The 22,430-nt window shown below is 38.5% G+C and overlaps 1 protein-coding gene across 1 annotated transcript in view; it reads left to right on the plus strand.

The window, feature by feature from the left end:
* The window catches only part of LOC310936642 (neural-cadherin), a gene marked incomplete at both ends in the record, with an annotated part of 265,319 nt that overhangs the window by 97,014 nt on the left and 145,875 nt on the right, over window positions 1-22,430 (plus strand). The window contains 5 exons of the mRNA XM_083900748.1: window positions 6,995-7,167; window positions 14,121-14,289; window positions 15,859-16,029; window positions 17,102-17,274; window positions 19,678-19,845. Of these exons, the coding sequence (XP_083756874.1) occupies window positions 6,995-7,167; window positions 14,121-14,289; window positions 15,859-16,029; window positions 17,102-17,274; window positions 19,678-19,845 (854 nt within the window). The remainder of the gene's footprint in view (window positions 1-6,994; window positions 7,168-14,120; window positions 14,290-15,858; window positions 16,030-17,101; window positions 17,275-19,677; window positions 19,846-22,430) is intronic.

The raw sequence follows: 22,430 nt of genomic DNA on the forward strand, positions 1-22,430 counted from the left end.
CATTAGATGTTTGTGTGGAGCAGAAGCAGACGAGTGGACGCTGCTTCCTGTTTATGTAACAGCGTGTGTGTGTGTGTGTGTGTGTGTGTGTGTGTGTGTGTGTGTGTGTGTGTGTGTGTGCTGGTCACACTCCTGCTGTCTGAATCCGTTAAACACCAGTGTCCTCAGCACAGCTGGAGACGTGTGGGTGGACAGCGAGAGACGGAGAGAGTGAAAACATGATTCTTATTTTACTCTCATTTGTGATTCAATGAACCAGGAGTCAAACTGTGCACATTTTGATTTCAACAACAGTGAGACCACAGATGTTTTCCAACTCATTTTCATTTTTAAAGGAACACAATATAACAGGGTTAAGGTTTTGTTTGTATTTGTATTTTTTTTTTTTTTGCCACAGTCATGTGTTGTGTTCTTCATCTTTCTGGGGATGATGCTAAAACAAAAATAATGCAGCCCTCATAAATGAGGGCAAGTATTTCGCGCTTTATCTCACCATAAGACGGACTGAAGTTTGTAAACCACTCACTCTCCCACACCAAACCCCAGAGAAAATCTGTGATTTTAGCTCGCGAGGACACAGGAGCTGCTGGTCTACTGCTGCCTCGTGTGGTCACTTTGTGTCACTGAGGTAAACCTGAACAAAGTTTTTTAAATGCCAAACTGTAATAATAAGACATTTGAACTAAGTGATGGAGGCAGCAGTGGATCAACAACTCCTGTGTGCTGTGATGTTAAATTAAATCACTGATTTTCTCAATGGACTTTGGTGTGGGAGAGTGAGTGGTTTACAAACTTCAGTTTCCAGTTGGAAAAGTCTGTCTAACAGTGAGATAAAGACGTGAACTTGTTCTTAAGATATCATAGACCTAAACTTAAACTTACCTGGCAGCCATTTTGTTTCTCAGGCAAGTGTCTCAGGCTGTAAAGTAAGTAAATTATAAGCCAACATGCTAATACGGCATTAAAAATTAAAAACTATGCTGAATGATAGTACAACTTATTGGGCATGGATGCTAACATTAGCAGCTAGCACCAGAGGTGACGCAGCAGCAAGATGATGTAAACTAACAGATTGTATTAGCTAATTGTGTCTACGTAAGTGGCTAATCTATGTTTCCCTTGTGTCTCTGCTGGCAGCCATTTTGTTTTCACTGAGAGTGAAGTTAAGTGTCTCGTATGATATTAGAAATAATAATGCTGAATGCTGAAGTTGTTGGGCATGGATGCTAACATTAGTAGCTAGCACAGGAGGTGACACAGCAGTTCCTGTGTCTCCACGAGTGATTTTCTCTATGGACTTTGGTGTGGGAGAGTGAGTGGTTTACAAACTTCAGTTTCCTGTTCTCCGTTTGCGCTCCGTGAACCAAAACAACGCAAAAATTATTTGTTTGCTGTGAACGAGACGTCGTCACGTTCACTTGCGCCTGCAGGAGGCGCTGTGGTCCCTGTCTCGCAGCCACAACACAAATTAACATTCATGTACAGTTGACCACTTTAACATGGCTGCATTTGCGTCGTTAACATAATTGTTTGACTGCAGCTAATGGAATTGCTCTCAAGGCATTATGTTGATTTCCTATGATTTATTCACCAGACATTTCCTGCACGAAGATTAGTCACCATGTCGTCTCGATATATACGACCATTTATTAACGTATACGGGCTGTAACGAGCAGAGAGAAAGACGGCGCACAAAGTCAAAGTGAACTTTATTGTCATTCACGACCGCAAACGGAATGAGCTCAGTTTGTAAAAACATGCACATCAATATCACACAAACATGTAACAGGTCAGAGCGGCGCGGAGCTCAGTGAGTGTTTCATATTTCATTTATTATAATGTATGCATAATAATTCATGATATGTCATGAATTCATTATGTATGATTGTCAACTGCAGATTCGTACAAGGATGAATGTGTGCATTAATAATGCATGACACCGATTCTCTCAACGTAATTTACCGTTTATTTCGTTTGTTTGGATTAAAGAGAACAATCGGTTCAGAAAAATAACTTGAAAATATGAAGGAAAAAAATCACATGATGAAGTACTTTTGACTTTTGGTGTCAACATTATTAAAAATAGCCATAAAACATAATTTTTTTGATTATATAATAGGTTTAATTTGCTTATATTTTCTCAGCTTTTGCTTTAGGAGAAGTGTTTTTATGCTCAATGAAATTTAAATAAACAATCGATCAATCTGTTGCTTATTTTCTTCATTAAATGATTAGTTGTTTGGTTCAAAAAATGTTTTTGTCAATAAACACAAATGATTAAGTTTGTTTTTTTTGTTTTATGGAGCAAAGAAAGCAGAAAATATCCACATTTAAGGTTTTAATTTAGGTTTTAATTTCAATTTAACCCAAAAATGAATAAGTAAAGGACCTGAACACTGCACTCTGTCGTCTTTCCCCCGGCTTTCGATACAAAGTTAGTGAACTTATTTAAGTCAGAATTAAACGTCTTTTCTAATTTGTGTTCTTCAGTAAAACTTCAGGCTGTTGTCGAGTGATTTCAAGGTACATTAACTCTCTTAAATCATCTTATTTTGACTAATGTAAAAGAAAATGAGTTTCACTCTCCATCAAATACACACTCACGGCTAACACACACTGTTTTCCTCTGCTTCATTTAAAAACCTCAGGTCTTCCCCACACAGAAACTTTCCCAGTACAGTATTTTTTTTTTAGTTTTTACTTAAAAAAAGTTTTTGGTTTTTAAGAAATGTCATCGTACTTTCACACGGAACGCCCTAAAAGCACTCAAATCGCTGTAGTACATATGCACGGCCCTATGTGGCGCTGTGACACAGAATTATGGACAATAACAAAATGAAATTCAAAACATCGAACGAGCTCAAGATGTAGTCAGAATTATTTTATTAAACTACTAATTCTGACGTTCTTCAATCAAAGAATTCTGGCTTTTTTGATTTTTGTTTTCAAAACATCGAACGAGGTCAAGATTAAGTCGGAATTATTTCATTAAAGTACGAATTCTAATTTCAATCTCAGAATCCTAGCTTTTTAGATTTTTTTTTTGAATTCTACATCAAACGAGGTCAAGATTAAGTCAGAATTTGTTGATTGAAGTATGAATTCTGATGTTCTTCAATCACCCAATTCTGATTTTAATCTCAGAATTCTGGCTTTTTTGATTTTCGTTTTCAAAACATCGAACGAGGTCAAGATTAAGTCAGAATTATTTAACTAAAGTACGAATTCTGATGGTCTTCAATCCCCGAATTCTGATTTCAATCTCAGAATCCTAGCTTTTTTGATTTTTTTTTTGTTTTCGACATCAAACGACATCAAGATTAAGTCAGAATTTGTTGATTGAGGTTTGAATTCTGATGTTCTTCAATCACAGAATTCTGTCTTTTTTGATTTTTGTTTTCAAAACATCGAACAAGGTCAAGATTAATTTGGAATTATTTCATTAAAGTACGAATTCTGATGTTCTTCAATCACAGAATTCTAACAAGGTCAAGATTAAATCAGAATTCTTTGATTGAAGTATGAATTTTGACAATTTTGACATAAACATCAGACTTCTGGCTTTTTTGTTCCTCATTTTTTTTTTCAAAAAACATTCCTGTGTCCTCTGGACCTCTACATGTCTGTTCCTGAATGTGACAACATTTCTTTTTAAAGCTAATTCTCTCCACATTTCACTCCGCTCTTATTTCTAATGGACTTCTGACGACAGTGCGGCTCATTCATGTGGATTTATGACACACTTATTCCCCTCAAAAAAATAAATAAACCTCATTTGCCCGTGAGGAACCGCACGCTCAAAATACTCTGCTATTGATTCTGTCTTCTGCCAATTTAATTAAACCATTCCTCTCTCGTCTAATCATCTCACACGTTTATAGACTTTGCTGCTGCTGCGGCTTCGTATAAACGTTCCGCTGAAATGTTTGCAGCAAATCTAAGTGAAAGTGACGCAAATGCACGTCAGGAAGAGCCCTAGTGGGGCCTCTTTCTCAGTTGATAATTAATATTCTTAGTATTGATAATGGTTGTCAGTGAAAACTCTCTGAAGTCTGGAGATGATTCACGTCTGTTATTTTGGCAGCAGACGCAGGAATCTTCAATCGTCTCAAAGAAAACAACTAAAACGAATCTTTCCTGCGGTGCCGTCAGCGTGGCTCAGGGTCGGACAGCACCGGCTGAAATCTTTGAACTATTGAAGGGATCCTCAGGAACTTTGATTCCAGAGGATGAAAACAAATGATTTTTCTCTCTGTCTCTGATGAATATTATTGTCCGCTGGTGGTGATGAATTTACCTCAGCTGTTTCTGTTGTGACCAAACTTCAACATGAGCTGTGCTATTATCGCGAAAGCCGATTTAAGCCACTTAACAAAAGGCTTGCTTGATTAAAATCCATGTCGGTTTAGGTCTGGAGTTTGTAAACCACTTACTCTCCCACACCAAAGTCCATAGAGAAAATCAGTGATTTTAGGAGCTGCTGGTCTACTGCTGCCTCGTGTGGTCACTTTGTGTCACTGCAATCAATCTGAACAATAATTTTCAAACACTGAATTGACAAAATAAGACATTTCAACTAAGTGATGGAGGCAGCAGTGGATCAACAACTCTTTTGTGCTGTGACGTTAAAATCACTGATTTTCTCTATGGACTTTGGTGTGAGAGACTGAGTGACGTTGAGTCTCTATAAAAGTGATGTTACAGGAACTTTCACAATAATATAACTCCCTGTGTATATATATATATATATATATATATATATATATATATATATATATATATATATATATATATATATATATATATATATTATTGTTTATAATATATTATTGTTTATAATAATGGATTATAAAAACAAAATTGATTCCATTAGTATTGACAGCATTTAAAAAAAAAATATATACAGTATATATATATATACTGTATATATTTCTATTTTAATCTTTTGTGACCAGTCTTAAGTCATAAGTCAGTCTCCACTGCAGCCGTGTCCACACAATGGCTTATTTACATATGGATAATGAGAAATGGTTGAGCGAACCATCGGCGCTATTGTGTTTAAGGAGTGTGAACAAATTAGTTTTTTTTCTTTTTTCTTTTTCTTTAAATCCCAGAAAAGATGTCCAGGTGGGTGGGACGGGCAGGGGGGGGGGATAGGGGGGATGGGGGGGTTTCATGAGAGCGTTCAGCTGCTGAAACAACATTCAGCAAAAGACCACAGTGTGTAATTAAAAGTGTGACTCACAGAAAAGTCAGAGAGAGAGAAAAGAGTCACAGTAGAAATGGAAACACTGATGATGCGGCATTGAGTGTGTGTGTGTGTGTGTGTCTCAATGTTTCTGCACTCATTTGGAGTCTTTAAGGGTCACATGACCTGTAAGCCTTTGAGCTAAAATGCTAATATTATTATGTTATCGAAAAATGTATTTAAAAAATAATACAAATATGGGAAGTATTGAAATAAATAAATAAAATATCAACTCATTTTTTAAACTTTATGTTTTAAAACATATGTTTTATATATTTATAAATAACTTTGGTTATATATGTTGTTTTATAATTTAGTACTTATTCGATTTTATATGAATATTTCTAGAAAATTAGAAACCCCAATTACGTCACAGAAGAAAATATTGATATATATCCATTCAGCTAAAAAATACTCGCTGTGAACATTGGTGTGAACATGTAAGAAGACAAACAAAAAGGTCCATTGAGACCATGACCTCAACTCAACAGGAAGTCTGCCATTTTGAATTTGGCGTCCATCTTGGTGATTTTTTTTCTTTGTAAATGAAAAAACTCGCCTGAACACGTTAATCATGACAACATAAAAAATGTGTACATTTTTATCTGCGTATTAAACACATAAAAAAACTAATAATTTTAAATAAGGTCCCACATATTTGAAAAGGGGGCGTGTCCACAGCCAACATGGGAATTAAGACCATTCTCTACGAAACAGGAAGTGGCCGCTAACTTTGTCGTACATCGAACGATCTGCACAAAACTTCATATGTGAGAGAAACATCTCGAGGCAGACACCCCCCTCCCACTCCCCCAGCCAATTCCATCTCTTGTGCGCACACACACACACACACACACACACACACACACACACACACACACACACACACACACACACACACACACACACACACACACACACACACACACACACACACACACACACACACACACACACACACAGTCTATGGAGTGAACATGATTCCATTCCCAAACTCTCTTGTGAAACAGCGAGCAAATGAACACATGACAGTTATAGCACCTGTCCCTGGATGTGAAGACAAGGTGTGTGTGTGTGTTGATTGCGCACATACACACACACACACACACACACACACACACACACACACACACACACAGAGAGTAAACAGAGCACAGACGAGTGAGATGAATACAGATTGAGAGTCATTCAGAGAGAGATGCAGATGAGACGCCTACACCAGAGAGACACAAACAGACAGAGACAAACACAGACCGAGACAAACAGACAGAGACAAACACAGACAGAGACAAACACAGACAGAGACAAACAGACAGAGACAAACACAGACAGCGACAAACACAGACAGAGACAAACACAGACGGATAGGGACAAAAAGAGAGGGACAAACAGAGAGACAAACACAGACGGATAGGGACACAGACAGAGACAAACAGACAGAGACAAACACAGACACAGACAAACACAGACAGAGACAAACACAGACAGAGACAAACAGAGAGACACAAACACAGACAGAGACACTAACGTAGCGACAGACAGAGGAAGTTAGTTATCTATATATGTGTATGTATATGTATATATATGTGTGTGTGTATGTATATATAATAAACTCGGTATAACCCAAATCCCCACCTTCAAGAACTCCTTCAAGAAAGTTGTCAGGACCAGACACAAATGTCTTCACGTGTCCTCACAGTCGTCCACAGATATGTCCACGTGACAGATTTATGCTTGTTGTTGCAGGTCTGATCCGTCTGCGCTCCACTCCGCCTCCTCGCCTCCAGGGCGTCGAGTACGTCCTCAACGTGACGGCAACGGACGACAACGCCTCCGGTGGACCTCAGCCTCTGTCGTCCACCGCCCAGGTCATCGTGGGAGTGGACGACGTGAACAACAACAAGCCCGTCTTTGAGAAGGTGAGACAGCTTAAGGGGGACACACACACACACACACATCTGTACATCAGTGACCCTCAGTGTTTGAAACGGTCACTGCAGTCGCGTTGGGGCGTCAAACATCTATCGACGTTTAACCGATTACTAAATATGTTTAAAGTACGAGTTGATTTCACTCCAGACTGAGATTAAAACCACTGTGGATTAGTCTTGAATTTGACTCAATGTGTTAAATACACTCTCAAATGTTGTCATAGTAATAGTTAATCTACAGGAAACACTTAAATAGTCAGTATCAACAAAGATCAAATTCACTCTGTGACTGTTTTGGTGAAAGTCGAACGCTAAATAGTTAATTTTAAAACAAATTCAGGGTGAATTTATAATGAAATGTATTTATTTTTAACACTAATCCATAAGGGATTTGGTCATAATCTGACCTGGTGTTAAATATCTGAGAATTTTTAATTGGGAATGAAAGTTTCTGAATGTAGATGACCAGTTAAGTTTGGAGACACTTCACGTTATTATGGTAATGATATAAACTAATATTCTGAATAAAAATCCCCCCAAAATGATGAATAATTATGCATGTTCTGATTCATTGGCAACTTTGGTCATCAATTTATTGGTTTGAGTGTTTTTTTTATTTTTTATAATAATTTTTAATTATTAAAACAGGTTTCTGTGATTTTCTTTGCTCCATGAAACAAAGAAAATCATTCAAACTGAATCATTTTGTGTTTGTGGACAAAAACAAGCACTAGTGCTGGACACGGTAACAGCGTCAACGTTAGCGCATGTTAGCGCATGACGTGTTTACATGAGGACTGAGCGGAAAAACGCCATGTTTACGTGCCGCGGCACCGGAGTCCAGGCACCGTTTATCAGTTAGCTCCGTTAGCTGTGTTAGCTCCTTTAGCGACGTTAGCGCACCTACAATCAAACTGGAGCGGTCTGAGCAGCGCTACAAATAACCAGCGTACCCGTGTACTGCGCAGAAAAACAGTACTGTGCCTCTGTCGCGGAAACATGACGTCACGTGCGTCTTTTTTCGGCAACGGGTCATGGAAACGACTCATGCGTTAACATGCGTTAATGTTGAGGCAATTAAAGCAGACCTAGACCGGAAGTTCCAATTAACGCAGTTTTTTGAGTGTGTATCTGTGTCATTACCTTGTTTATGAAGCACTGAAGGTTCAAAACAAACAGTTTAAGAAGAATAACGTCCGTTGTGGAGGTGTTTCTCGAGCGCCAGTGTCTTCTGACTCTGGGTCAGACTCGAGTCGTGTTTTTAAACACTGTTAAAACAATGTTTTGATAATGAGTAGCAGTGCATCCACCGCTCCAGAGGGAGGAGCTGCGCTTCTAGGAGCTGGTGTGCTGAATATGTCACTTCCGGGTACTGGCCAATCACAAGACAGTTCGGAAGCCTCTACGCTGGCTGACCAAAAACACACTCTGTCTTCTGGGTGTGAGATTTATGTCTGAAATATCGCGACTCAGCACATCGTCAGAAAAGACAGATTTCTATCAGCTCGTTTACAGCAACTAGGAGGTTTTTGACCATAAAAACAAGTTAATGTATTTAAGTAGACCTCCATTACTAACATATATGTGCAACAGGACCACTCTATGTGAGCTTTAATAAACACTGATCAACAATTTCCGACATTTAATGAACCAAATTATGAAAATAATCGCTTGTTCATTTTCTGGTGCAGGTAACAGACGTACATGCCTCGAAGTTATTGTCAAGGGAATGTTGGAAAATGTGGATAAAAATGGCCAAAATTCAATTTTTACTTCAGAGAAACGACAAAGAAACACCGTCTCCTGTCATCGTCTCATCACCTGTCCCCACTGAGAGGTGAAGACGAGAGGAAAACAGAGACACAGAGAGGTTTACTCGGGCAAAGCTCAGTCTCTATGGAAGGAAAAGGCTCCTCATTTAAAACTGAGAAATGATTTTAGGGGGTAAAAAAAAAAAAAGAGACAAAAGCGTGAGCGGAGACGCGACACTCGCCGCCGCTTTAATTAAAAGACGATGATGTAGGAGGGAGATGAAGAAAGAGTAGAGATGAGGGTCAAGTCGGCTAATCGCTCCTCCAGAGAGCAGAGATACAGAGACAGACAAAGACAGAGGGGGGACGTGGAGGACAGGTAGAGGAGAGAGGACCCACAGACGAGTAATGAGCGTTACTCAGTGACGAGACACCCGCGTAAAAAATGTGTTCACACACATTCAGAGGTCGACGTCACGCAAACAAACTGGTGTTTTAGTGTTTTACTGTGACGATAATGCAGTAAAACTGACTGCGTATGTTTATTTCCCCCCAAATAGGTGACATATTATAATCTACAAGAGACCAAGGACATTTATAGTGATTTTGGCAGAGGTGTGACTGTGTCACATGACTTGGACTGGAGTCAGACTGAGTCCTGAATATTATGACTTTAGACCAGGGTTATTATAGTTAATGAAAACTAAGTCTAAAACTAAAACTAGCAGTGAAAAAATAATTTAGGTAACAAAGTAAAAATAAAAATGACAATGAACAAAGCAAAACTAACTAAAACTAAATTGAATTAGTTATAATAAAAATTATAATAGATTAATTCAGCGTTGTCTTGTTACTCCACAACTTAATTCTGGAATACAGACCATTTGATGTTTTACTTTTGATTAACCTGCAGATGTTGAAGTTTAAAGAATAACATTAAAAGATTTGATAATCCATATTTGGTGTCACTTTCTTCCATCCTTTTCAGTGTCTACAAGACAAGGCTTTCTCTAATCTCTTAGTCAACTAGTCAACTAAAAACGACAAAATCATTTGTTGAATTAACTGAAACTAAACTGATAAATAAAGCAAACTGACAAACTAAATAAAAATAATGGGCCAATTCCAATTCCTATCTTAACCCTCAAGCTCAACCCTTAATCTTAACTGGCCCTCAAAACCAAGTGTTGAGGGTTATTTTGTCACTTAGAAATGGGACACCCCTTAAATGCAGATACGTCTTCAGACTGTAGGGGGCAGAATAACGCGAAAGCTGCGTCCAGTCTGTCAACTCCAAAAAAGAAGAAGAAGAAGAACACATTTACATCAGGATTATTTATAACGATACATTTGTCAGTCAAGTTATTAGGTTGTCAGTTAGTTATAAGATGATACTCATACAAATATTCAGCTGACAGTTACCACACACCACGACTTATTGAAAAGTAAACCACACCGGCCGGCTATTGACAAAAGATCGTAATATAAAAATAAATGTTACGCAACAATGACGTCAGTAATCCATAATATGGGCCTAAACTAAGATAATACAATGGTTTTCATCATTTTTATATCTCTATCAACAAAGAAAATACTTCATTTGTATCGTACTCGTTTCGCTGCTTTCGACGCCATCTTTGTTATATCAAAACACGCAATGCATTCTGGGTAGCCCTTGCTCCCAAGGGTGGTCTCGGAAAATCTCAATATTGAGGGCGATACAGCCCTTAAACTTGACCCTCAATTTAATTTATCTGAGATTGAGGGTTAAGATGTCTTTGTCTACTATGACTTGGTCCCACCTGGATTTTGATAATAATAATCTGTAATATATTGATAATATTAACTAATATTCTGAATAAAATGTCCTGATATTCAACAGATGAATTGGTTTTGAAAATAATTATTTATTTTTTAGTCATCCTTTCGTTTTTAGTTTTAGTTTTTTAAAATTCATCCATCCATCCATCCATTATTTAGTGCTTTATATCATGGGAGGTGCTGTGTCTATCTCTGCTGACATAGGGTGATAGGCGGGGTACACCCTGGACAGTTCTTTTAAAATTCAATATTTCAATATTGATTGAAATCAAATGTCTTTTTCTTTCAGATTTTTATGCCCAAAGCACAAAAACTGTGCACAAAATCAGTGATGATTGACGACTGTGTGTGTTCTGTGTGCTGTGCTGTGCCGGGCAGGAGGCTGATTGTAATGCCCTGCCCCCTGAGTTCACTCTCACTCCCACTGCTGCCTCCAAATGTGAAAGAGAAAATGAAGGAATGGAATAAAACCACTGACAACTTAATACTCAACAAAGACATCAGGACAGAAAGAAAGCAAATAGAAATGTGGGAATCGAGGAAAAAAAACACACACGTCAGCAGCAGAACAAAGGAAAAACTTTTGTTGGTTTGTTCCCTTTGGTCAAAGATGGACAAAAAGAAAAGAGTGAACATGTAGAAAAGAAAGGGAACAGTTCCCCGGACAGCGACATGAAAAGAAAGAAAGAAAGAAGCTTCTCTGTTAATCAAGACGTCGGAGGGAATCTGGCGTTTCCTCTGTGGCGAGCAGCCAGCAGCAGGACACCAGAGCGGAAAAGTGCCTTTATCTTGTTTTAATGCCGGATCTTATAACACGCACACTGTAGCCACTGTGTCCCCGCGGTGGATCAGTGGACCAAGACAGGAGCAGCAAGATGAGACACACACAGACGAAAGAGAGCAGGTCGTCGCTGACGAATCTGCTGACTCAGCACTTAAAAAAAAAAAAAAAATGTATTAATGAACGACAGGGTCTGAATCATGAGGACCAAAACACACACAGTAATAATAATCATCATCATCATAATAATAATAATGTACTTGACTCTGAAGATTTCTGGTCACATGGTCAGTTTATGACGGCCACTTCCTGTTTCGTGCGTGAGAGGAAATGTTCCGTATTTGATCAGAAAAATCAGCATCAATTACAAAGCTGTGCTTCAAAGCTTCTTAAAACCAGACACAGAAGAATCTAACTGTTGATGACTGAGCTCATCTGAACCCTCTCTCTCTCTCTCTGTGTCTCTCTGTGTCTCTCATCATTCTCTCATCAAGTCTTTCTTTCTCTCTGCTCCTCACTGGAGCATTGATGCTGATGACTCACACAGACACAGAGAGGACGGGATCTTTCAGCCAGTGCTGAGCTGATTTTTGGCCTTTCCTGACATCTAATTAATGACAAGAGAGCTTTCATGCTTCCTCTCTCACTCTCTTCCTCTTCCTCTCCTGTTCTGTTCTTCTGCCACATTTTTCTCTTCAATCCATCGACATGGTTTTTTTGTTTTGTTTCTTTACAATTTATAGAGCAAATGAAATAGTACTACAACAAAAATGGCGAAGGAGGAAAAATAAAGAAGGAGAACACGAAATGGCCGCCAGTAAAAACACAAGGAAAAACTTATTTTAGCCACTCAGCAAAAGACTTGGCTAATAAAATCTATGTTAGTTTAAGTTTACGATATCTACGTCACATGTTCACGTCTTTATGTCACTGTTAGACAGACTTTTCCAACAGTCCATAGAGAAAAGCTGTGATTTTAGCTCGCAGGGACACAGGAGCTGTTGGTCTACTGCTGCCTCGTGTGGTCACTTTGTGTCACTGAGGTTAATGTGAACAAAGGATCAAAAAAGATCACAGAACTTAGACCAGCAGCTCCTGTGTCCCCGCAAGCTAAAATCACTGATTTTCTCTATGGGGTTTGGTGTGGGAGAGTGAGTGGTTTACAAACTTCTGTTTCCTGATTGAAAAGTTTGTCGACAGTGAGATAATGATTAAAATGTTCTTAATATATCATAGACCTAAACTTACATAGATTTTATTAGCTAAGTGGCTAAAATCTGTTATTTCTTTGTGTCTCTGCTGGCAGCCATTTTGTTTCCACTGAGGTTAAAGGTGCATTATGTAATAAATCTAAATCAACTGGCCATAAAATCCTCCTAATATGTCACAGAGACTCAGGAATAATGTTCATATAACAAACTGAACTCACCAACAACAACAGTACAGACAAAATATTTGCAATAAAAAAAATATTTTGCAGACTGCAAATCATGTTTATGTTTTGAAATCATGTTTTGGCATGTGGCGCCACCTACCGCCGTCTACCAGTCATTGCAGTCAGTAGAGTCTCAGCTGCCGAGCAACCACGGGTTGCCAGTTACGTCAGAAAACGAAACCTAAAAGACCTCGGTATTTTGAATTTGAATGTAGTAACCGTTTTTGGCCACATTCTTACATATGGCACCTTTAAGTATCTCAGGCTGTAAAGTAGGTCATTGATATGCTAACACGCTAATACGGCATCAAAAACTATGCTGAATGATAGTATAACTTCAGTTTCCTGTTGGAAAAGTCCGTCTAACAGTGCGATAAAGACTAAACGTGATATATATATCATATATTTAAACTGATTTTATTAGCCGAGTCTTTTTGTTAAGTTGGTGAAAATGCAGATTTTTTTTCTTTTGACTTTTGTGGGAGTGAAAGGTTTACAAAGCAACACAAACTCCAGTTTTCATTCAGGCTGATTCTGACTTTGTGTCAGTGAAACTACTCTTTTCACCCCAAACACGATAAAGGTACTCACATTATATCACTGAAATTAGATTCTTTCTCTTTTGGACAAAAATCTAATTTTCAGCTCCGAGTTAAAGCTCAGAGTCTCTTTGAAGTGTTGACCCCATTTCCATGAATAGAGATAAATAACTATATTTGTGGTGCTGAACACACCTGGTGCTGAAAGATGAGCAGATTTGGTGTTTACCACAGAGCGGTGACACATCACAGAGCAGCTCCTGAGCACTTTTGCCCTGTGGCTGATGGGAAAAAAAAGCTCCAAAGAAAAAAAAAATAACCCTGAACACAACACCATCATCTACCAAAGACACGGTAAACAAATGTGTGAAATAAGCGGTCGAAAAAACTCGGGCTGCAGGCAAACACTCTGCGTTTGCTCGTTATTTTTCCTGCACCACTAAATCTGTGCTTTTTGAAATAAATAACATTCCACTTCCCACACATTTGCTGACCGTTTCAACAGAGTGGATTATCGATCTGAATTTTCTCCGCACTCACGTCAGCGTGTCTCTCTCTCTCTCTCTCTCTCTCTCTGTCGGCCATCTTTCTTTTTTTTTTGTTGTCTTTTCCAGTGTCAGCAGTATAGAGAGAGCACTTCGGTGCTGGAGAACCAGCCGGCGGGAACTTTCGTTCTGCAGGTTCACGCTGTGGACGCAGACGAGGGATCCAACGGCAGAGTCTCGTACGGATTCATGCACAAAGATTCCACTGTGCCTGCATTCAGTATTCACCCTGACACAGGTACCACACACACACACACACACACACACACATTCTTGTACTTGCTGCATACTGAGGACTGGGTAAAAGTGCTGACAAAGTGAGGACCAGCATTTCCACTTTATAAATCAACACAATTACAAATATCTACTTCATGAATTACATCAATAAAGAACTACTGGGTGCAGTACCATAAAATGTCTGCAGGTGGAGCCCCAGAGCAAAAAGTGTGTGAAACACTGGGACTGGTTAACGGGTTTTTGTACCAAATTGAGGACCTCTGTTAAAAACAGAGTAAAGCATGTTTACAACCTAACGAATTGATTTGAATGAAAACAAAGTGAGGCCTGGCCAAAATGTCCTCACTTCGTAAAATTGACCTCACTTTGTTGGTTAAAAACCCTCACTGGTCCTCAGTATGCCGCAAGTACAAGAACATACACACACACTGGCTGACATGACTTCAGGGGACATTGCATTGACTTACCTTAATTTCCTGGAGACTAACCCTTACCTTAACCATAATTACTATTGGCCTAATCCTAACCCCAACCTTAACTTAATCTTGAAACGTAGTCATTCACATTATGGGGACTTTTTGCTTTTAGTCTCCATAATGTGACTGTGTGAACAGATTTAGGTGCAACGACATAAGAAATAACTGTAAACACACACACTACACAACTCACAAGAAACACACAAATGAGATTAAACGAAAGACAACATGAAGACATAAGACAGAATACAACACGATAATAAAAACATCGTATGATGTTACACTAAAAGATACGATAAGATACGAATATGTTACGAAATGACACTAAAATATAAGGTACAATAAGATTTGAAAAGTTAGGATACGATAAAAAATATGACACGATAAGATAGGATGAGAAAAGATACAAAAAGTTAAGAGACGTTAACCCTTTAAGGTAGGTATGTCATTGAAAAATGCATTTAGTTTAACGATACAATAAGAAAGACTATATGACACGATAAGATGCGATGAGAAAAAGATGGGATAAGAAAAAGTACGATAACATACGTAACAATAAGATAAGAATACGTTAAGGTATGACACTATAAAATATAAAATAAGATAAAACGTTAAAACCCGATAAGACAATGAGAAAAGGTACGACATTAAACAATACGATGCTTTATATTTACGTACTTTTATTACGATATGAGAAGATTCTAGAACAAAAAATGGAATATGATGTGACATCTGACAAAAAGCTGTGTTTTTTCACGTCATGTTCACAAAACCACAAAAACTAAAGCGCTTGAGTTCAATTACAGGAAATTGTTAAATTCAGTTTAACCACTTCATAATGAATATTAATTAATTGCATTTTGTACTTTGTGAACCATGGGAGTCTAAATCACCTCGGCTGTACTGAGCACTCTGGTCACGTAACACGTTTCATTTCTGAAAATTAATAATGAAGATAATTCTGTTTGCGTTTGACAATAATATCCTTCTCTATTGTGTGTCGTCTTTAAAGTGTGGCCTCGGGGGCCGACAGAGGAAATTCACTTAAGTCTTTATGAGACTGAGCCACATCTCTTTTGTCTGTGTCGCTCCAGGGGTCATCGTGACAGCGCGGAAATTCGACCGCGAGCGCCAGCGGGAGTACGCGGTGACGGTGACCGCCACTGACCAGGCGGCCGACCCTCTGATCGGCATCTGTCAGCTCAACATCCTGATCCTGGACCAGAACGACAACAGCCCCAAGTTTGAGAACATCCGATATGAGTGTAAGTGGACTTTAAAGGGATAATTCAAGTGTTTTAATAACAATATTATGCTGGGGATGTTAATGCACATTAGCGCATGACGCGTTTCCATGACGACTGACCCGAAAAAGACGCATGTGACGTCATGTTTACGTGCCGCGGCACCTGAGTCCAAGCACTATTTACCAGTTAGCTGCGTTAGCTCCTTTAGCGCCGTTAGTGCGCCTACAGTTGAACTTGAGCGGTCTGTTTATTAAACAAAAAAAGAGCAGCGCTACAAATAACCAGCGTACCTGTGTACTGTGTATGTGTGCCTCTGTTTTTAAGCTTCAGAGACTCATTTTAACAATCGGGAGTCCCGTAAACATGACGCCACGCACGTCAGTTTAAGTCGAAGTTATCTTAAAGACGTGTTCACGTCTTTATCTCACTGTTAGACAGACTTTTCCTTGTGTAAACTGAAGTTTGTAAACCACTCACTCTCCCACACCAAATCCCATAGAGAAAATCAGTGATTTTAACATCACAGCACACAGGAGTTGTTGATCCACTGCTGCCTCCATCACTAAGTTCAAATGTCTTGAGATTGACCCCAGTGACACAAAGTGACCACACGAGGCAGCAGTAGACCAGCAGCTCCTGTGTCCCTGTGAGCTAAAATCACAGATTTTTTCTATGGACTTTGGTGTGGGAGAGTGGGTGGTTTACAAACGTCAGTTCCCTGTTGAAAAAGTCTGTCTAACAGTGAGATAAAGACGTGAACATAACACTTAAGACATCATAGACTTAAGCCGACATAGATTTGATTGAGTTTTTCCTTGTGTCCACACTGGCAACTGTCCATGTCTTAAGCTAGTTCTTGGCACAGCAGATACTGAGCTAAAAGACTAATTTATGAATGAGGTAAAAGTTTAGAATCACTGTGCAATGTGTTAATTAGGTTCAATAAAACCTCATGACCTTGCTTGTTGTAAGTTTACTGCACATTTCTTAATGTACTTAATTTATTTTTTTTGTGCTTCATTCAAAAGAAGAAAAAAACACACCACAACAATAACACAAACTGAACTGATACTTCTTCTCTCTCACACAGACTTCCTCCGTGAGGACACCATGATCGGCACCAGTTTCTTGCGAGTGGCGGCTCACGACGATGACTTTGGCACCAACGCGGCCGTCACTTACTCTATGTCCAATGAGCAGCCAGAATATCTGCGCGTCAACCCTCTGACCGGCTGGGTTTATGTCAACCAGCCCATCTCTCAGGTACACACTGACAACATTCCGAGAAACTTAGTTTTTTTGAATAAAGTCAGCTCACTCTCAAAGTGCATCAGGGCAAATGGATCATTTCCTTAATTTCGAAAATTCATAAAAATTATTTCCGCGAGCTAAAATCACAGATTTTCTCTATGAGGTTTGCTGTGGGAGAGTGAGTGGTTTACAAACTTCAGTTTCCTGTTGGAAAAGTCTGTCTAACAGTGAGATAAAGACATGAACATGTGACATAGATATGGTAGACTTAAACTGACTTAGATTTTATAAGATAAGACTTTTGTTAAGCGGCTAAAATCAGTTTTTCAACACTCAAAATAACCCACGCCAAATTCCATAGAGAAAATCAGTGATTTTAGCTCGTGTGGTCACTTTGTGTCACTGAGGTCAATCTGAACAAAGGATTTCAAACACTGAAGTGACAAAATAAGACATTTGAACTTAGTGATGGAGGCAGCAGTGGATCAACAACTCCTGTGTGCTGTGATGTTAAAATCACTGATTTTCTGGATTTTGGTGCAGCGGAGAGTGAGTGGTTTTACAAGGCAACAAAGACTTAAATTTCTTGTTTTTTTAGTCTAAAAAAATTGTGAATTTATTTGTGTTGATCATGTCAAAAACACAAAATGTTATATTGTCAACAAATCGAATGATAGAACATTACAGACGACTGCATGTCGTGTGTGATTTCTCTCAGCTTCACGGACAGAAAAGTATTTTTTTCATTTTATTTTTATTCTATCTATAAAGCTGTTGTTGTTGACAGTGTGGGGGTCAAAAGGTCAACAGGCTGCTGCAGACACTCGCGATAATGTCTCCACTGGAGCCTTGAGGAAACGTAATGTTACAGATGCTTTCCTCACCCCGCTGCCTCTGAGCCCTTGTTTCACTACAAGTGGCAACAAAAACAATCTTGGCGAAAAACATAAAGGCAGATTTCCACATGTTGTGCACAAAACAAGCCGCTGTCTCTCACTCACACACACACACACAGAGACGAGTGCCGCGATGATAAAAGCCCAAAGAACAACAACTCACCGACTCTCTGCGCTGAGTGCAATGAAACTCTGTATCCTCATCTCCTTCCCTCAGAGAATGTTCTCACCACATACACATTCATGTTTGAAGAAAGAAAACTTTTCCCCCACTAATGAGGACAACGGCGTAAAGAGCAACTTTTCACCTTCTGCAGACGTGACGATCTGTCGCCTTAATTGCTGAGAGCAAATGTTGATTTTTTGTTTTTTTTTGCACTGCATACAAATCGAAATAATTAATCTCTTAGGTCTATTAAAAATAAAATAATAATAAAAAAATACGGCTTCTTGTAAAGCAATTTCACAAACGTGAATTCCAAAAAAAAACGGCGAGGTTTAAAGTGAGCAGAATGTGTAAATAGCCTTCATCACGCGGTGCATGAAGCGTAAAGCGCAGGATTAAATAGAGAAATATAAAGTCGTCTCATCACAGTTTGTTTCTGTTACACAAAACCAATTAATCTACACTGAGGCTTTTTTTCTCTCCTCCTGTAGTTAGGAAAAGAAACAATTTCCTCTGATTACAGTGGCTGAACATAATTGCTTTTGTGAGGTTTACCAAATTCTGCTGCTCAACACGATCAGTTCAGTTATCCTTAAAGAATAGTGCAAGTTATTTTTGAAAACATGAGTGCTAGTGATGCCAGGGAACCAGCCTTAGACCAACCATTCAATCCTCATGGAAAAGAGATTTTAGTCACTTAACAAAAGACTGTGTCATAAAATCTCCATCAGTTTAAGTCTACGATGTCTACGTCACATGTTCACGTCTTTATCTCACTGTTAGACAGACTTTACAACGGGAAACTGAAGTTTGTAAACCACTCACTCTCCCACACCATAGAGAAAATCAGTGATTTTAACGTCACAGCACACAGGAGTTATTTTCACAAGTTCAAATGTCTTATTTTGTCACTTCGGCTTTTGAAATCCTTTGTTCAGATTGACCTCAGTGACACAAAGTGACCACACGAGGCAGCATTAGACCAGCAGCTCATGTGTCCCCGCGAGCTAAAATCACTGGTTTTCTCTATGGACTTTGGTGTGGGAGAGTGAGTGGTTTACAGACTTCAGTTTCCTGTTGGAAAAGTCTGTCTAACAGTGAGGTAAAGACGTGAACATGTTCTGAAGATATCGTAGACTTAAACTGACGTAGATTTTATGAGGCAAGTCTTTCTTTTCTGAAACTCCAGTGATAGTCATGTTTTCCAGTAGAAAAGGTGACGCCAGCGCAGTGAAATAAATAAAATTCTTCATCCGTTTAAGTCTTCGATATCTTATGAATATGTTCACGAAGTTTATAAATCACCCTCATCTTATCTTCTTGCTCTTGGTTCGTGTGGATCTTGTCTTGCAGAGGACCTACATCACCCGGGACATCGTGGCTACAGACGGTGGGAACAGGACCAGCTCGGTGGAACTGGCCGTCACCATCACCAACGTGAAGAATCAGCCTCCACACTGGGAGAAGAACAGCTACAGCGTGGTCATACCGGAGAACACTGTCCGAGACACGGCCATCGTGGTAAGTCGAAGTTTCGGGATGCCGACACCGTGCGTCCAAACTCAAAGCTTTGTGGCAAAAGCCACAGGTGTTTTTATTAACTAAAGCATTTGTGGGCTTTGAGCTCCTGACGCGTCTGTTGTTACCAAGCAACAAAAACCTGGGAGATGCTGAGATGAGTGAAGTTGCCACAGCTTCACTGAATTATTGCTTTTAATTAAGAACTATTACAACAATAAACAAATCCGGTTTAATATTAATATACAAATAAATGATTCATCTGGTCTGACAACCTTGATTTCATTTGACGTTGTGTACTTAAAACAGGTATTTTTTATCTGGAGAACACAGGGACACAGGAGCTGCTGGTCTACTGCTGCCTCGTGTGGTCACTTTGTGACACTGAGGTCAATCTGAGCAAAGTCTTTTTTTCTGCTTTGAAAAGGCTGTGAAATAGTGAGTTAAAGTGGGAAACATGTTCTTAATCAATCGTACACTTATTTAGTGTAGAGAGTATTTTAGGTGTGTTTTTAACCCTAGAACACTATCGCTCAAATTCAAAACACCATCACTAACGCCGGGTGATTTTTACCCGAGATAAGACACCCAATAAAAAGTATCATCAAAATTGTCATCAAAATATACCAAAACATGGCAATTACTGAAAAATTAGGAAAAAAACGAAATAAATAATGAAGATAAAACTTGGTTTTTGGTCCACCCATTCCTGGTATATCTGAGACTTCCCTGGTGAAGGCTCAGTGTCCTTGGCACACAAATAGCTGCAGGAGAGAGAAACAAAATATGTCATATTTTGAATGGGTAAACATGACTGAATGACTAAAATAACTTTATCATAATATGTATTCTCTTGGAAATCACCACTTTGTGATAGTTATTCATAACCACTGCACTAAATAAAGACAACATGCCATTCCAGGACCACTCTTATATAATAAGTTATATAATCTTATATGATAATGTAGCACTTGTCTGAAAGAAAGAACATGCACAGTATACTAGCTAGCTAGGTAATGTAGCTTCAAGCTAAAAAAAAATTGAGTTAACAATTTCCAAGGTAAATCAACCTTAGCTGTGTGTTACTCACCTTCTGGGATGCCAGAGACACCAACTCTGCAACAGGGGCAAAGCTGAAAGTTGAAGTAGGCAAAGTACATGTGTCAGTCCTGAATGTTGTCAACCTTGAAAGGAGGCAAGATTGCCAGATTTTATACACTAACACTTTCCCTGGGTAGAATCCATCCAAAACCTACTTTTACCTTCTATCACTATTGCTGGGTGAAGGAAAAGGTGTGTTTTGGATTAGGAAAACACGCATGCCATTAAAGATGTCAAAGACAATGCTGAAGCTACCCAGAGACCCATGACATTCATATAAACACAGCATCATGAAAATCACATACATTTATTTGCACCCGGCAATGGTGTTCTTGGGTTAAACTGATTCTCATACAACCACACTTCAAAAACCCTGAACTATGCCTTTATTACACTGCACTGCTAAAACTTCTCATGTTTTTCGGCTCTGAATGACAAAGAAAAAGTGAAAGATTGTTGTTTGTTTACTGTGGCACCTTACAAACAAAAGAGGGCGGAGTCTTGAGGGTAGAGGAAGTGACTGAAAGAGTTACCAGATCAGTCGTCATGACTGCAGGGACCGTGCTCAGCAGGGGGAGAGAGAAGTGACTCTCTGTTGTGTCTTCACAGTCACTGCTCTTGCAGTCACTGCTCTGCCCTTGAGCAAGGCCCGTAACCACAAACCACAGCTCAGCTCTGTGTGGACAAATAGAGGCTGGATTTAATGCGTCTGTCCAAACAGCAGCAGCAGCAGCAGTGACCTCCAGCTCTCAGAGAGGTCAAAGCTGTTGAGTTTCTCAGGAGAAATGATCTCATTCATTCAGAAAAAACATATTTTTTCAGGGGAAATGATCCAATTAATTCCCGAAAACAGACTTTGTGAGGATGAAATATCTCATGAAATAAACAAAAGTAAAAAAGTATCTAATTTATTTTAATAAAACTGAATTGTTAAGAAAAAATATATAATTGATTCAGAAAATAGATATTTTTCAGGAGAAATTATCTAATTATTATTATTATTATTATTATTATTATTATTATATTTTTAAAAAAAACTCTCTTTTTCATTAATTGAGGAAAACTGAGGTGTTTTTTTATTTTATTTATATTCTCTCATTAATCAGAAATTAAAAGTTATAGTTCAGCAGAAATTATCTAACAGTTACATTGTTGTTGTTTTTTTTATAGTTATTTTATTTTAAATTTTTTAAACATTGATATTGTTTTATTGTTTATATATATATATATTTATTTTTATTTTGTCTCCTATGTTTTATGTGCCATGTTTTATTTATTGTACTGTTAAGCACTTTGTACCAGCTATAGCTGCTTAAAGCGCTCTATAAATAAAGTTGAGTTGAGTAACAAATTCCAGAAAAATTAAAAAAATCTTTAAATTTGATATAATTAATAGAGAAAAACAGGCTTTTTAAATGAAAATGATTTTTTTTTCTCATAATGTCAGAAAAACAGCAAAAAAAAACAAACGTCTCAGGGAAAATATA

The sequence above is a fragment of the Microchirus variegatus genome (assembly GCF_963457635.1).
Source record: "Microchirus variegatus genome assembly, chromosome: 14".
Taxonomy (NCBI): domain Eukaryota; kingdom Metazoa; phylum Chordata; class Actinopteri; order Pleuronectiformes; family Soleidae; genus Microchirus; species Microchirus variegatus.